This window comes from Diachasma alloeum, unplaced genomic scaffold (genome assembly GCF_001412515.2).
Source record: "Diachasma alloeum isolate Michigan unplaced genomic scaffold, Dall2.0 Dall_scaffold_00533, whole genome shotgun sequence".
Lineage (NCBI taxonomy): Eukaryota > Metazoa > Arthropoda > Insecta > Hymenoptera > Braconidae > Diachasma > Diachasma alloeum.
Window position 1 is genome coordinate 142,687 of NW_021680665.1, and position 14,098 is coordinate 156,784.

The 14,098-nt window shown below is 36.7% G+C and overlaps 3 protein-coding genes across 5 annotated transcripts in view; 2 read left to right on the forward strand and 1 right to left on the reverse strand.

Annotated features, from left to right (window-relative positions):
• The window catches only part of LOC107042872 (U3 small nucleolar ribonucleoprotein protein IMP3), a gene marked incomplete at its 5' end in the record, with an annotated part of 9,743 nt that extends 6,681 nt beyond the window's left edge, over positions 1-3,062 (forward strand). The window contains 2 exon segments of the mRNA XM_015264089.1: positions 1,284-1,356; positions 2,954-3,062. Coding sequence (XP_015119575.1) covers positions 1,284-1,356; positions 2,954-2,974 — 94 coding nt within the window. The 3' untranslated portion in view covers positions 2,975-3,062.
• Positions 3,063-5,043: 1,981 nt separating this feature from the next.
• Positions 5,044-7,532, reverse strand: LOC107042866 (U1 small nuclear ribonucleoprotein A). Its single transcript, XM_015264072.2, is given in 4 exon segments — positions 5,044-5,572; positions 5,574-5,936; positions 6,843-7,084; positions 7,338-7,532. Coding segments are annotated over 3 exon segments (669 nt in total). The 5' UTR covers positions 7,080-7,084; positions 7,338-7,532; the 3' UTR covers positions 5,044-5,503.
• Positions 7,533-7,842: 310 nt separating this feature from the next.
• Positions 7,843-12,149, forward strand: LOC107042867 (28S ribosomal protein S23, mitochondrial). Of its 3 annotated transcripts, none has more exons than XM_015264075.2 (4): positions 7,843-7,919; positions 9,715-9,879; positions 10,114-10,275; positions 11,796-12,149. In XM_015264075.2, exons 2-4 carry the CDS (start codon positions 9,836-9,838, stop codon positions 12,061-12,063), a joined length of 474 nt encoding a protein of 157 aa, XP_015119561.1. In that variant the 5' UTR covers positions 7,843-7,919; positions 9,715-9,835; the 3' UTR covers positions 12,064-12,149. The 3 variants fall into 3 exon arrangements, with proteins under 3 accessions (XP_015119561.1, XP_015119562.1, XP_015119559.1); XM_015264076.2 differs by lacking the exon at positions 7,843-7,919 and adding an exon at positions 9,315-9,400; XM_015264073.1 differs by lacking the exon at positions 7,843-7,919 and having other exon boundaries at positions 9,536-9,879.
• The last annotated feature ends 1,949 nt before the right edge of the window (positions 12,150-14,098 follow it).

Genomic DNA, 14,098 nt, shown 5'->3' on the forward strand with positions numbered 1-14,098 from the left:
TTTCCCCCCCCCCCCCCCCAAACGTTTAAAAAATCGCCATCAATTTCCAAGAGGGTAAGGGTCAGCGATTGACTCATTCGGCGTGGAATACCTCATATACCCGTTCCTACAAAGTTTACGAGATATTGGCGTTTTTCTATTTTTGTTTGTCATTACATGAGTGAAGGGCGTGTTAAAGTTTTAAAATGTTAAGGACTAGTTAGTATCATCGAGTGGCATTCCTGTGTAAAATTTGAGGTTGATCGATTCAATACTTTTTTAAATAGACCAGTTGAAGTAAAAAACGTTTTTCGCATAAAAGGACATATCGTTATTCCATCATCGATTTTCGCATGGAAACATTTCTTAAAAATGCAGTCGTGTTGATATGCCTTTCCCACAGGGTAAACTCGAAATTTAATTCTCAATTTTAGAAAGTCAAACGTTTCAAGAATCAGATTTTTTCAAGAAAAAATCATTTTTGTTTTTCAATTAAAAGATAAAATTTCTACGAATCCATTCGGAAGCTTACTACCAATGGAATTGGTAGAAATAAAAATTGAAATAGATAAATAATGCATCAAGTAACGGTTACATGCCTTCTGATCGAAAGGCTCGGTCCCCTGCTTGTTTCATTTTTGTATGCAAGATATTTTGAGAAAAATTGGAAATAGCGGAAAGAAGTGGAAATTTGGTATGATTAGAGCTTTTACAAAATGAAGATTGGTATTTTGGATGGGTTCAATCAGCCGAGCAGTTTCGGAGCTATTGAGCTTTTTGTATAAATCTATTTCATTAAAAGGTTGAATATCTTCCAGTAGACGGAAGACGTTTTGGAATTACTTTAACCACTTAATTATTCAATTTTCTAAAAATTGACCATCAAGAAGGTGGTTGTGGATATGTTCACATACAGACATGCTCGCTAGACTTCGTATTTTTACGTTCGAAATCATGCTACATCATTTCCAGTAAAAATTAGAAAATATGAAGATGGGACGATTACAATGCTTCCACTCGGAAGGAAAATTAAGTAAAGAAATTAATAAAATGATGGAAGATGTAGAATGAATAGATAAAAGATGTTTTTATATGTACTTCCTAGTATCATTTTTCTCCGCTCTACACTATACGAAAAAGTAGCTTGGGATCTATTGGAAAGCTTGTTACTAATAGAATTAATAGAAATTGAATTGAAAGAAAAAATGAGGCGCAGAGAAACCGCTCGCAGGCCTTCTGTCGCATATATTCTGTCACACTGATTGTTTTAATAATTTTTTAATTCAGTTATTGAATTTTTCCAGCAATTTAGAGGACTTTGTGACATGGATGGACTCGTCAGCAATTCGAAAACACGTTTTGGAGTATAACAATATTGTAAGTTGTCTGTCCACATGACAAGAGAAATAATTTAACCATAACGTATTCAGGCAAGGGTAATGCCGAACGCGTTAGTTTCGTGGAGATATAGAGGAGTAGTCCCCAAAAAAAAAAATCGCCAAGAACGGGTTCGAGCGTTCTGTTTACAAAAAGTAGCGAAATCATGAAACGTAAGTGGCAAGCACTGAATACATGGAGGTTCTGAATATTTTGTAAAAAAAAACGGCGCCAAGGAAAAGTTTTGTTTGATTCTTACCGAACAGAAGGAATTGTTGAAAAATACAAAGAAATGGACAAAAAGCCTAGTCAGAAATGTAAAATGAATGGTCATACCTCGTGAGAGTCAAATGTTATCAGGGTCATATTCCGAGAATCAAGCATCGCAAGGATTATAACTCGCAAGGGCCCAATAGAACAGAGTACAAGCAGAACAATCTGAAGTGTCAACTGGGAGAGGCAAGGAGGAAACGGATCAAATGGGAGAGTTTTCTGATGTATTTTCCTGCCTGCTTCTTCTGGTTAAGCCTCATGGTTATTGAACCCTTGTGATTGTCCTGTTTGCCTCTCCTGGTTGATCCCTGTGGTCGTTTGACCCTGGAGATTGGCCTACCTGGCTCTGTTGTTTCATCCTTGTAATGTATGATCCTTGCTACGTTTGACGCTCGCGAGGCACAATGGGTGAGCCTTCTTATTTTTTTTCTCTATTCATCATCGGTCGACCCTCCCATGTGCGACATGCCTCCTCCCGCAGTCAAAAAAGTCTAGAACCTCTCCGGTAAATTAATTGTTTCCGGTAAATTAATTTGTTTAAAAGTCGAAACCTGGGCAGAATTTATTCCCAGTGATTACCAGTGGTATTTTACTCGCCCAACCCTGCTCATTGGATGGTCAGTAGTAGGGGTTCCAACTTTCTCACTACAATCTTCGCATAGAAGGTTTAGAGAAATAAATCGACAAAAATCCCAAAATCTGATTCATGAAAAAATCATTTTCTCAGTCAACATATTTTTAAAAAATTTGAAAAAAATACAGTAGCGACTCGAATAATATTTGCGACGGGACGTAACTAAGTCCTTTTTTTAGTGTTGCCGATGACTGCAGCTGGCCTTTGGCGTTAAGTAGCGTACCCGTTCTTGGTGACGGGACGCAAATGCGTCCCTTGATGGAAACGGTCCCCTGATATATTTATCTCACTGACATTTCTAAGATACCTTTAGTAGTAATACCATAAGTTCTTCAAGATTATCTGGTATTTTCCGGTAGCATCGTGGCACAGGAAAAAATGGGTAGAATTTGTCTGCCAAATGGACACACTTTCTGTTTATACAGGGAAGCTTGAGGAAATTATGTGATTAATTATTGATTGTAGTTTAAGGAAACACAAATGGAGCGTTACAGTAAAATATTTAAAAACAAATTATAAGGTATTGCGAAATGTTCGAAATAATTATGTTTGAGAGCCTCAAACACTACCTGATGATTGGCTGGAATTCGAGTAAAAAAAAAGTAAACAAAACAATATGAACACCAATATTTTTATTCGTAACTTTCAATTACTCTACCAAAACATCTAGTAATTTTTTTTTTGTTTCAGCGGGACGATTTCGATCTGTAAATATCTATCGCCGAGTTTTTGCATTTGGACATGTCATGAAATTGAACATAGAACTTTTCTCATTAAACACAAGCTATTATAGAATTTATATGCATTCATTTTTCTTTCACTGGAGCTACGTGAAAAATACGTTGAAACTAGTAACCAGTGGAAAAAGTTGGGATATTCAGATAACATGTTTTATTTCAGTAATAATGTGCCGAGTTTTTTTGAAACATCGGACATTTCCTGAAAGAATTTCCTGAAAGATTCATCATTTAGGGAGATGAGTGTGAAGTACGACAATAACTAAATTCCGAGTGCGCAGTCCGACAACTTTTGTATCAACTTTTACACGTTTTCCGTATGTGGACAACTTTGAGAAAAAAAATAACTGATCAATTTCGACCCACGAGTGATATTGGTATTATTGTAAAATTATCCATTGGTTGCGAACAATGGCCGAGATATTACGAAAAAATTTCAAAGTCAGTATAAAATATTTGAAATAAAGCTGTCATCAAATACTGCGTTTTGATCATCCAAAATTTGCACAAGAAAATATCCATTAAAATAAATAATATCAATAATCCTTCATGTTCAGGTTATATTGATGGGAAAAATTATCATTCAAATAAAAAGAATTCCCTCTATGGATGAAAAAGAGCTCACGAAGTTCGTCAATAGTTGTGATTTGCTGAACCCATTGGACACAACTTTTCCAAAAATTGAGAGAAGGATTTCTTGATCAACTAAAAAATTCTTGCTAAGCTAAAAGAAAATGTGTGTAATTGAATATCGTCCCCTCAAAATATTGCACTTATTACCTCAATGTGTTTTGAATCATTAGCACCGTTCCAAGTATTGGTAATGTTCTTTTTTCATGTTAGAACAGCCAGTCTCTACCAGATGCAGAAAAATAATGCATTCGAAGAAAAAATGCCTTAAATATTAAATGAGACATTATCGAATGATAATTAAATACAGGGTTGGGTTGTTCACTGAAAATCGGAGTTTTCCACGGTACATAGTAGAATACTGGTACTTAATCTCTAAACGGTAAAAAAGGTAAATAACTCGTAGGAAAGAACTTAACCCGACCATCAGTGCGGTAACCCTCGTGACTGAATTTCACGAGGGTTGTACCTTGCAAGGGTCATACCTAACAAGTGTCAAACGTCATGAGGGTCATATCTCGCAAAGATCATTCCTCGCGAGGGTTAAATGTGGCACAGGTCATATCTCGCAAGGATCCTGTCTGTGAGATTCCAACGTCATCACAGTCATTCTTCACAAGGGACCAACGTTGCAAGGGTTATATCTCGCGAGGATTATGTCTTGACAATTTTCCTTCCTGCTCCTTTTGTTCGACTCTCATAATCGTTGGGTCGTAGTAATTATCTTTCCTGCCTCCCCGGTTGCCACTTGTTATCTTTTGACCTTTGAGATTGTCCTCTGCCTACCTCTGTTGTTTAACCGTTACAACGTCGGACCCTCGCGAGGTATACTCCTTGCGGTGTTTGATCCTCGGGAGGTATGACCATGGCAATGTTTGACCCTTGTCACACGGTCACGGCGGTGTAAAACCTCCTTGGTAAATTTTTTGTTTTATTTCACGTGCAGAAAACTTGGTAAAATACCGATAATATTTTACTTGCCCAACTCTGATTATACAGAAACCGACGTTGAAAAATTTGAGAGGATTAATTAGGAGCGTTTCTACAAAAAAATGAAAAAAAATTGACATATCAACTTAGAGTATATTCAAGCTTCATCAACAATTGTAAATAATGAAAAATTCCAATTTTCATGATGGAACCATATTTGTCGCCCAGTGTTTCGAAGCAGCGGAGCGCTGCAGAATGATGAATTTAAAAAAAAAATTTTGAATTGGTACAAGTACACAACAAGAAAATCAGTGCCGGTCGCTCGATGCTGGGTTGGGGTGTGAGCGGTAGAGGTTGCTGGAATTAGGTGTGACCCTTTTATGGGTCGAACCAATAACTTGAATAATAACATTCAAGTCAACTTAATATATGGAAATGAAGAAACGAATGAGATAAGGTTCACATGGTAGTTACAAACAAAAATTGACATATCATTATTCGAATTTATTTCAGAGCTCAAGATGTACAATAAATTCCCATGAATTCTAATAGGGTGAACTGTCCAGTGTTTGAACGAGTAAGAGTAGTCGTATACCAGTGATCAAATAGGATTGGCTTTCAATTGATGAATATCATATTAGTTTTTAAAGAAGATAACAGTTCCGTTCCATTGCATTATTCAATGATAAATGTGTAAATTAGTTCGATCACTGCACGGATTTGAACACTGGTTGGTTCAGCTCAATTGTGGAAATACAATTACTCCCATACTCGTTTATTTAAAATTATTTACATTAACACATTTTTATGAATTTAGGCAATTGATGAAAATGTAAATAGAAATAGACAATGAAAAAAATACTATTCTGTCCCGATGCGAGACAATCCGCGTAGAATTGAAAGAAAATTTAAAAGACCAATTATTTTTTAGCAAATGATATTTTCATAGCATGCGAAGGTGTAATTTTGAATCCTTGAAGAGCATCTTTAGCTGCTCCTGATTGTACTTCATTCTCGAACTCCACGAAGGCGATGTCATGTCGATTTGGAACAAGTCGAACCTCTTTGAAGCCGGGAAATTGATTGAACAACATCGACAACATCATTTCACTTGTTTCGTCCGGTAGATTGGTGAGAAAGAGGATTTGGTTTGGAGGTTGTTCTGGCACTGCAGCATTCATCAATCCTGGGTGCTGTTGGACACCGGGTTGATAACCTGTAGTTTGTACGTGCTTCTGATCTTTGGCGCGTTTTTTGGCTCGTTTTGCTTCTTCGTCAGCTGGAGCTGGCACTCTCTTGGGCTTCTTCGGTCTTTCTGCGTAGGTACCCTTCATTTTTGCCACTACGTCACTATCGCTTTTTGCGTATTGTATTCTCTGGAAGAGGCAAAAAATGTTAAAATTAAGATACTTTTTGCACGTGACCGAAATCGCTTCCAATAGTCGTGGGGGTATAAACAATTTGATTCGTTAGCAATTGGACAATGGGTTTGACCATATTTAGTGCATGTGATTTTTAACATATTCAAGCCTCAAGTTTGGAAAGTGAATTCGGTGCGAAGGGGTGAAGAACGGGGATGAGTGTAGTATTTACGAATCTCAGAAACTCATGGATTTGAGGGATTAATAGAGCGTTTATATTGATTATTAATTTAGTACAAAAGTAATTTCCTATTATTGAAAGTTGAAAGTCTTGGTCTAGTTCCGTATTAATCTAATTAACCTCATGTACTGTCTGCACCAGTTCGTGCTGATTGTTTAAATAAACGGTTTATAGGTGCAATTTTACATTCCTTTTCATTTCAATAACTCAGCTTTGTATTTGCGTCATAACTCCTGTGCGAATGTATTTGCAAAACTTGCTGTTTCTCAGATAATATAGAATTCGGTTTACATGTCACAAAATATATTTTTACAAGTTCATTGTAGCCAAATTATGCTTTGGTTTTAAGAACAAATAGTTTTATACCATAAGAAGGAAAATTTTGTTTTGGCTAAGAAAATTTTCAAGAGAAAAATCTTCGGCCGATTTTTCACAATATTACTTGTTAATCATTTAATAATTGCCTAATTCCTAAAAGTTTATACGTTAAAGTCTGATAATCCATTTGAAAATTCTCGGGTGATACAGAGAATGAAGTTCGTTAATATCTGGAAGCTAGATATTCTATATCTAATAACAATGAAAATCTGGAATTGATCGAATTGTTCTTTGAAGAATTTTGTTCCCATTGAATTTCTAAAAAAAGAGTTGAAATTTTTTTATTGTTACTTAATAATTACCATTGGCTTATCATAGAATGGAAACCCCTGCATGGATCTCAACGCATTCGTCGCACTTGCTATCTCCTTGAATATCACGAAAGCCTGTCCACGCATTTTCAAGGTCTTCATAGCAACAATGTCCATTATTTGTCCGAATTGTGAGAATATTGCATAAAGAGATTTCTTCAATTCATCTTTCTTGATCTTTTCATTTAAATTGTTTATGTAGATCGTGTTATTCGGGCGGATATCCATGGTCGCTAGAAATAAAAACGATAGACAAAATAGGTTAGAATTATCACCAACCTTAGTAAAGTTATGAATTAGATCCTCCTCATCCCTGAGTGCACCAGAAACCATGGATACTACGAAATACTTATCATTATAAAAAATAATTTTGTATCGATCGCGTAATCGTTTACGTTTAACTGTGCAAAAAGAGGTTAACCAATCAGCAGCTACTATTTCAATCGAGGAAACCAAAAATTGTGAACGAATATGATGAATTATTACCTTAGAATGACGAATTTCACTTCAGGAATGCGGAGCAGAATTAATGAATTTTTATTCCATATATTTAATACAAAAATAATATTGACACCGGCGTTGGCGTCAAAACTCTTGCAATAAGTTTAAGGTGGGTTTTCATTCTCGGCTATTCTTAGCAACTCGTGTCGTCGTCCAGGGGGGCGGGGGTCGGTGTTGTCGCGTAAACTGCTAGTAGCGACTTAGGGTCCCTAGAATAGTCACCATATTTACTAGAATGTATAGGATAGTCGTTTGAGCCAATGGGAATGGCTCCCCCACCTTTCTGCACTTTCATTTTTTGAAGTTGAAGTGATTTTGAGAGTAACGTTAAGAGGCAGATACGTCTTGAACGTCAAACTGATTTGATATTTCCAATATCAAACTCTTTTGTTGTTAAACAAAACCAAATATATCAAACAAATAATATAATCAAGATCCAGGGTTCAACTAAATAATTGTGTGATTCGACGGGCAACGGACCTGCCATCTACACTTCTGGGAACCAGCTCGATACGTAACAGTGTACAGTCGTCAAATTAAGTTCTGGGAGTAACTAGACGTTTTCTGGTAAGGTTGGATTGCATGGGAGAATAGGATCGAAATGAACGACCCAATTCAACCTCTAGCAACAAACGTCTAGTTACTCACAGAACTTATTTTCACTCGTCAAAATAAGTTCTGGGAGTAACTAGACGTACCAACTAACTTTCTTGGAGTCAGTCAAACCCCCCGGGGGCCTATTCTCGAAATATTTCCGTGCGCGCGGAATCGACTCCGTTGACGGAACGCCTGTATGATTGCTACACGCAATTCGTCTACGAAGCCACTTCCGTGTACGGAAATATTTTGAGAATAGGCCCCCCGATCCGGGCCTCTACTCAGGTCTATCCTCTTTGCTCGCACTCGTTAAGTTTGCGGAGGACGGGCACGTGTCAACGCGACGGAGACGACAATGAGTGGGAGCGAGCACGATACATATTTCTTTCTCACTCAGGGGGGGAATCCCGACATTAATATACCTGCCTGTTTTACCAACAAAAGTGTACTCGCATTTAGTTCATGCGCCACCACTACGAAAAAATCAAGTCGAAACGTTTACTTTGCCGTGAGAGATCTCCCTTATAATCTCTGGTGGTATTTCGTTATTCGCGATCGCAACGTAGATCTGGGAGCCATCAAGTGGTCTCTCCACTAATTACTCTTGACGGGCAACCAATGAGATCAAAGAGAATCCAGTGATCTCATTGGTTGAGCTCCATCATTGGTTCCCTCCGAGGGATCTCATTGGTTGCCCCCCAAGAGTAGTTAGTTTAGAGACCACTTGGTGGCTCCCACATCTACGTTGTGTCGCGTAAACCACTAGTTACCATATAGAGTCCCTATGACTACCATTATTCCACTAGATTATACCATTGAGATTCAAATATTTTTATCTGATAATTTTATAAATCCAATATTATTTTTAAGCTAGTTGAAATATTCCCACGGTTTTGGAAACAAGAAAATATAGAATTTTGGAAAGTAAGTTCGAGAAACTCGTAAACAGGAAACGAGTAATAAGTCTAAAGAGTCTCTCGACGTAGCTCTGGCCATCCAAAAATAAAAGATCCTTTGTATTGTTTTTTTTATATAGAGTTTTCGAGTGCAATTCTAGCTTGACATTAAACCGTTCGAGTCGTAAAACCTTTTCCTGGAGACAGTTTATTTTCCCCGGGTGAAATTCAAGCATTTTCTGTCTCTCCCGAAAAACCACATGTAAGGCCCTTTGTTCAAGTCACGTAGACTCGAGAGTTGGGGCTGGGCCAGCTCGAGCGATCGCGGGGGTGTTAGACCAACACTGTTCACTGGATTCAAGGCCACGATTGGTCCCCTACTCTTTTCTGTGGGATGAGCCCTTCATCTTCGACACTTAGACTAATTTTTAGAGTAAGAGTAAGGGCAGATCCACCCCATACGTGGATACGAGAAGTTCGAGAGAAATTGTTATCGTCTTCTCAAGTTTTAAAAACCCAAAGTGTTGTTGTAAAATATCTTCTAAATTTTGAAAAGTAAATATAAACGTTTCGATTGGATTATCTAATTAAATTGGTGTTCGTGTTCAATTATTTTTATTCGAAAATTCCCGCACTTGTGGAGCAGAGTGCTTTAGCGCTCCACGGGCATTGGACCTGCCATCTGTTCAACGGAACCAGCTTGGAACGTAACAGTTGCGATCGCGAATTTCTCACAATTTATTATTCCATTACTGAATACAATATTTTCTTGCTTTTCAACCTTATTAACGAATAATTTATTTAGTCCTAATGTATATCGTATTATTATTTATTTTTGAATGTATCCACATTTGTTTCATTGGGTCCAGCGTCTAGTAAAACTCGGGAGAAGTTTCGGCGAGCCGTTTGCACTGGTCTCCGCTCAATCAAAAGGCACAAGCGATAATAATTGGTGACGAAAAACCGAAAAACAGAGGAAAATTTCTAGAAATGGCTCAAAGCAGGCTCGAAAGGATTGGAACCATCTATTCGAGGTATTTAGAAATTTTTTGTTGGATGAATTCCCTGATCAATTATGTCTCCTCTTGTTTATTGCTTGAAATCGACTGCTCCAAAATGCTGCCGAGAGTTTAGGAAATTCTATTGACGGATTTAATGATTTTTGAGGAGAAATAATCATTTTCAAGGGTCGAAATGAAGATTTGAGGATTCTTTAGGAGTTTGAAAATATGATATGGAGAGATTCATTGATGGCATTCGAATTTTAGGGTTTCCTCGCTGATAAAAGGCCGAGCTATGAGACCTGAGGACAGACCCCTGTGGTTCGATCTCTACGAGGCATTCCCACCCAAACTGGAGCCTAGGTTTGACAGGGCTGCACCTAATATTCCCGTTCGAGATATTTTTTATAAGGAAGATCCTGTTAGAGCGTAAGAACATTTTTTGTAAGGAAATTTGAATGTCAAAGAACTGATTATCATTGAGAGAGGCAACAGTTGAAACTCGAATTATCCCGATTTCCAGTTAGTTTTCGAATTTTATGAATGCCAGAAGAGATTTTTTATTTTGTGCTTCTATTCAGTATTTAATCAAGTGATTTCACTTTGGAGATGGAGTTGTAACTGTGTTTATACCGCGGGAGTAACCTCATGAAATTCTGAAAAAAGTCTCTTGAAGTTTTGCAATCTTTAAAATCTGCGAAATCTTGGAATTTTTTGAAATCTCAAAACTATTTTGAAAATACTTAGAAATCACGTAAAATGTTCTGAAATCTCATTTTGAATTTATCAAGATGTTTTGAGACGGCCCGAAACAAATGAACCCTGAAGAGTCTCGCGGAATTAGTCGAAGCATAGGCTTATTCATGAACAAAATCAGTTTTTGAGTTCATTTTCCTCTTCAGTGGTCGCAAGGTCGATTAAAATTGACATCATAATTGAGAAGTCCTGAATGACCGAAAAGCTAATAAAGGGTGAGCCATCCAGTGTTCGAACAAATTAAAGTCATTACATCTAAGTGGTTGAAGGAACAAGATTCGGTAATCACTGAAATATGGGAACGTTCCACAAGATTTCATCAAAATTTTTAAGGACAAAAGTTCCATTCCACTGTATAAAGCAGTTGTTCAACGGTAAATATGTAAATTAGTTTGATCACTGGATGTACTCGAACACTGCTCGGTTCACCCTATCAATAGAAAGTGTCAGTCAATGCTTCAATATTTTTGACCTGCCTAGTATTTTTTTCATTTTTTCAATATTGATAGGCTGAATAGATGGTATTCAATTGACTGAACACGCATGAATATTTGGCAAAGGAAACTTGAAGTATCTCTACCGTTTCTCCTGCTTAAGGAATTCTTTTAATTTTCAAAAATCTTTTCGAAATGTTGTAGTCTCAATGCATATCTTGAAATTTTACGAACTTTCTACGAAGTCTAAAATCTCATGGATTCTTACACTGAGAAAAAAATTACCGGAAAGTAACCAGGAAAAAACAGTAAACAATTACTAAGCGGTGTACTGTGAAAAATCGATGAAAATACGGTGAAATTTATCGGTCTTTCTGGCACTTCTTCACTAATAGTTCACGAATTTTACTGTTTGTGGGAGAAATTACGCTGACGAAGGGAAAATTTATCCTTTGCCTCACATTTTTCAACACCATTGAAATATCATTTCGCTCTTGGATTACCTAGACTGTATAGTAATTTAGTATAAACTTTTTTCTCCGCGTAGGAAAATTTTATGTTTTTTTGGAGTTTCCAAAAAAATGAGAATTTTTTAAATTTCATAGCCTTAGAATCCGTGGTACACTTGTTTTTGGAGTAATTGCCGTCTTGGTTTATAATGATTCTGTAATCTTCAATGAGTGAATGTTGAACATTAGGCTTCCCATTTGAATTTCGAATTGTGTTGTTCACCGTACAATTCCGATTGTTTTTCTTCAGAAAATTTCAAAAGGAGCACAGCAGATTCACAATGAATTTACAAGTGCAAGACACCCAATCTCAAACCCAAAAATTTCTTCGCGTCTACAAGGAATTGGCCAAAAGTGGACTGCCAGATTCAGAGGCTTATGAAAAAGCTGTTGAGAAATGGACGCAAGGGATTGTAGAAGATAAAGCCACTAGATCCACAGAGAAGAGCGAAACTAAAACTGATAAGCACCATGAACCAGTAGCCTCCGTAGATATACGTGATATTTTTAAAGAATAAAATAAAAAATAATTCATTGATCGTGAAAATCGCCTTCATTTATTACTATCAATTACAGATTTTTGTAATAAACTGGATAACGAATATTTGTTCGAAAATATTTTGCAGAGTAAATCTATAGAATTTCCTACGAATAGAATTCCTTAATAATCTTCTCTATTACTCGCCCTTTTGAAAATATGTTTATAACGATCATGAATGAAGCAATGGATGTGGATTTCAGAAAAAAATTAATCGTTCATATTTTGAAATTTCAAACTATCATTTTTGTAGACCATCAAATTTTTCATACAAAAATACCGTTTTCGAGAAGGTAATCACTCATGAAATCTTGATAAATCTCGTGAAATCCCGTGAAGTTCCATGAAATTGTGATGAATTCATGGAATTTTGAGAAGGAATTTATAAATCCCATAGAATCTTTTGAAATACTATTTCGAATTCATCAAAAAATATTGAGGGGAAGGTAAATGAAGGAGTGTATGTGACCTAAAATAATTTTAATATTCTTTTTTATTATATTTTGAAGAGATTACTTGTCTTATACAAGTACATTAATAGTAACTTGAGTGTTTATTTACTTGATAATAGCCCTCATTCTTTGTATAATACTTGCATCATATTCAGGTGAACCATTCGTAAGGGATGGACGAGGAAGAGGGCATCCATAAGTTTTGAGATCCCACCAAGACGGTTTCTCTGAATTCACTACGAGCTGGTTGTTCTCAACCTCCTACCATGGAGAACATCGACACATGATACCTTTGAAATTTTCCGTCCAACATTGCGTTGCGCTTGACATTAAGTATTGCAATTGTTTGCCTTTACCAGCAATATATGAGAAATCCAGAAGTTTTCCGATAATCGATTTTTTCTGTTTCTTTTTATTTTCTATACACATGAAGCAACATAACATTTTCAACATCTCTATTAGTCATTCCAGCGTCAAACTTATCCGACGATTTATTATTTTGATCGTTCAATGTCAACCAGCATTTTACTCGATTCAAACGCTTCGAATCTTCTGAAATTCTATGAATTCCCTTAAAGTCCCTTGAAATCCTTTGAATTTCCTTGAATTCCCTTGAAGTCCTAAAAATACCTCAGAAATCTTTAAAATTTTGAAATCTAGTGTAGAGGAGGGCAGGGTAAAATGGACACGACTTTTTTTGAAATATTCATGACGTATTGAATTGTTCATGAAATGGAATAATTCTATTTTTCAATTGAAAGAACAATGATTCCTCTTTGTGATGAGCTAAACTGAGCTCACTTGATAAATCTGTTTCTGAGTTATGAATATTTTTGAAAAAATCAAAAGTCCATTTTACCCCACTCTCCCCTACACTCTTTTTCGGAGTGATTACCCCCTTAGCCTTTTCGCATTTATCTTCAAATCTCCTTGTGTTAAATAAAAAAATAGACAAGAAAATGCAATTTGTTCTAAAAGTTGATGGATTGATTCAAAAAAGCGCGCTGACGTGAGGCCAATCTGCACGAGAACCGGCATCGCAGAACAATAATCATTTTCACGTTCACCGGATTTTGGATTGTTATCACAGAGATTATAAGGGAGATTGCTAGCGCCTATGGAAACGCTTCAACCGCAAAATTTCGTAGCGGTGGCGCAGAACTAATTTTGAGTACGTACCTGTAAGTAAAACAGGGAGCGTGTGAGAGCGTCGATAACGGCGCAGAGTGGGGGGGCGTTTTTTTTTCTCCATCGCGTTGGTACGTGCCCGTCCTCCGCCAAACTTAACGAGTGCGAGTGAGAAAGAAAATGAGAAGAAGGAGAGAGAAAACATTCCAACTCGTTTGAACGGTTGGAACGTTTTCGTTGTTCTCCAGCGATCTACACATAATGGGATTAATTCAATAATATGATTAATGAATAAGATTTTTCGCAGATTATTCCGAGATTTAGATGAATGGTTTGCCTCCTTCAGTGACCATAAAAAATTGTCTCCAATCGACAATATCTCCTCAATGGAATGGAACGATGTGAATGAATCAAGTATCAATTTGAATCTTTAAA

Coding starts and splice junctions, on each gene's coding strand:
- LOC107042867 (XM_015264075.2), top strand. CDS start 9,836: ATGGCTCAAAGCAGGCTCGAAAGGATTGGAACCATCTATTCGAG. Junction 9,880..10,113: donor ATTGGAACCATCTATTCGAG/GTATTTAGAAAT, acceptor TTCGAATTTTAG/GGTTTCCTCGCTGATAAAAG. Junction 10,276..11,795: donor AAGGAAGATCCTGTTAGAGC/GTAAGAACATTT, acceptor GTTTTTCTTCAG/AAAATTTCAAAAGGAGCACA.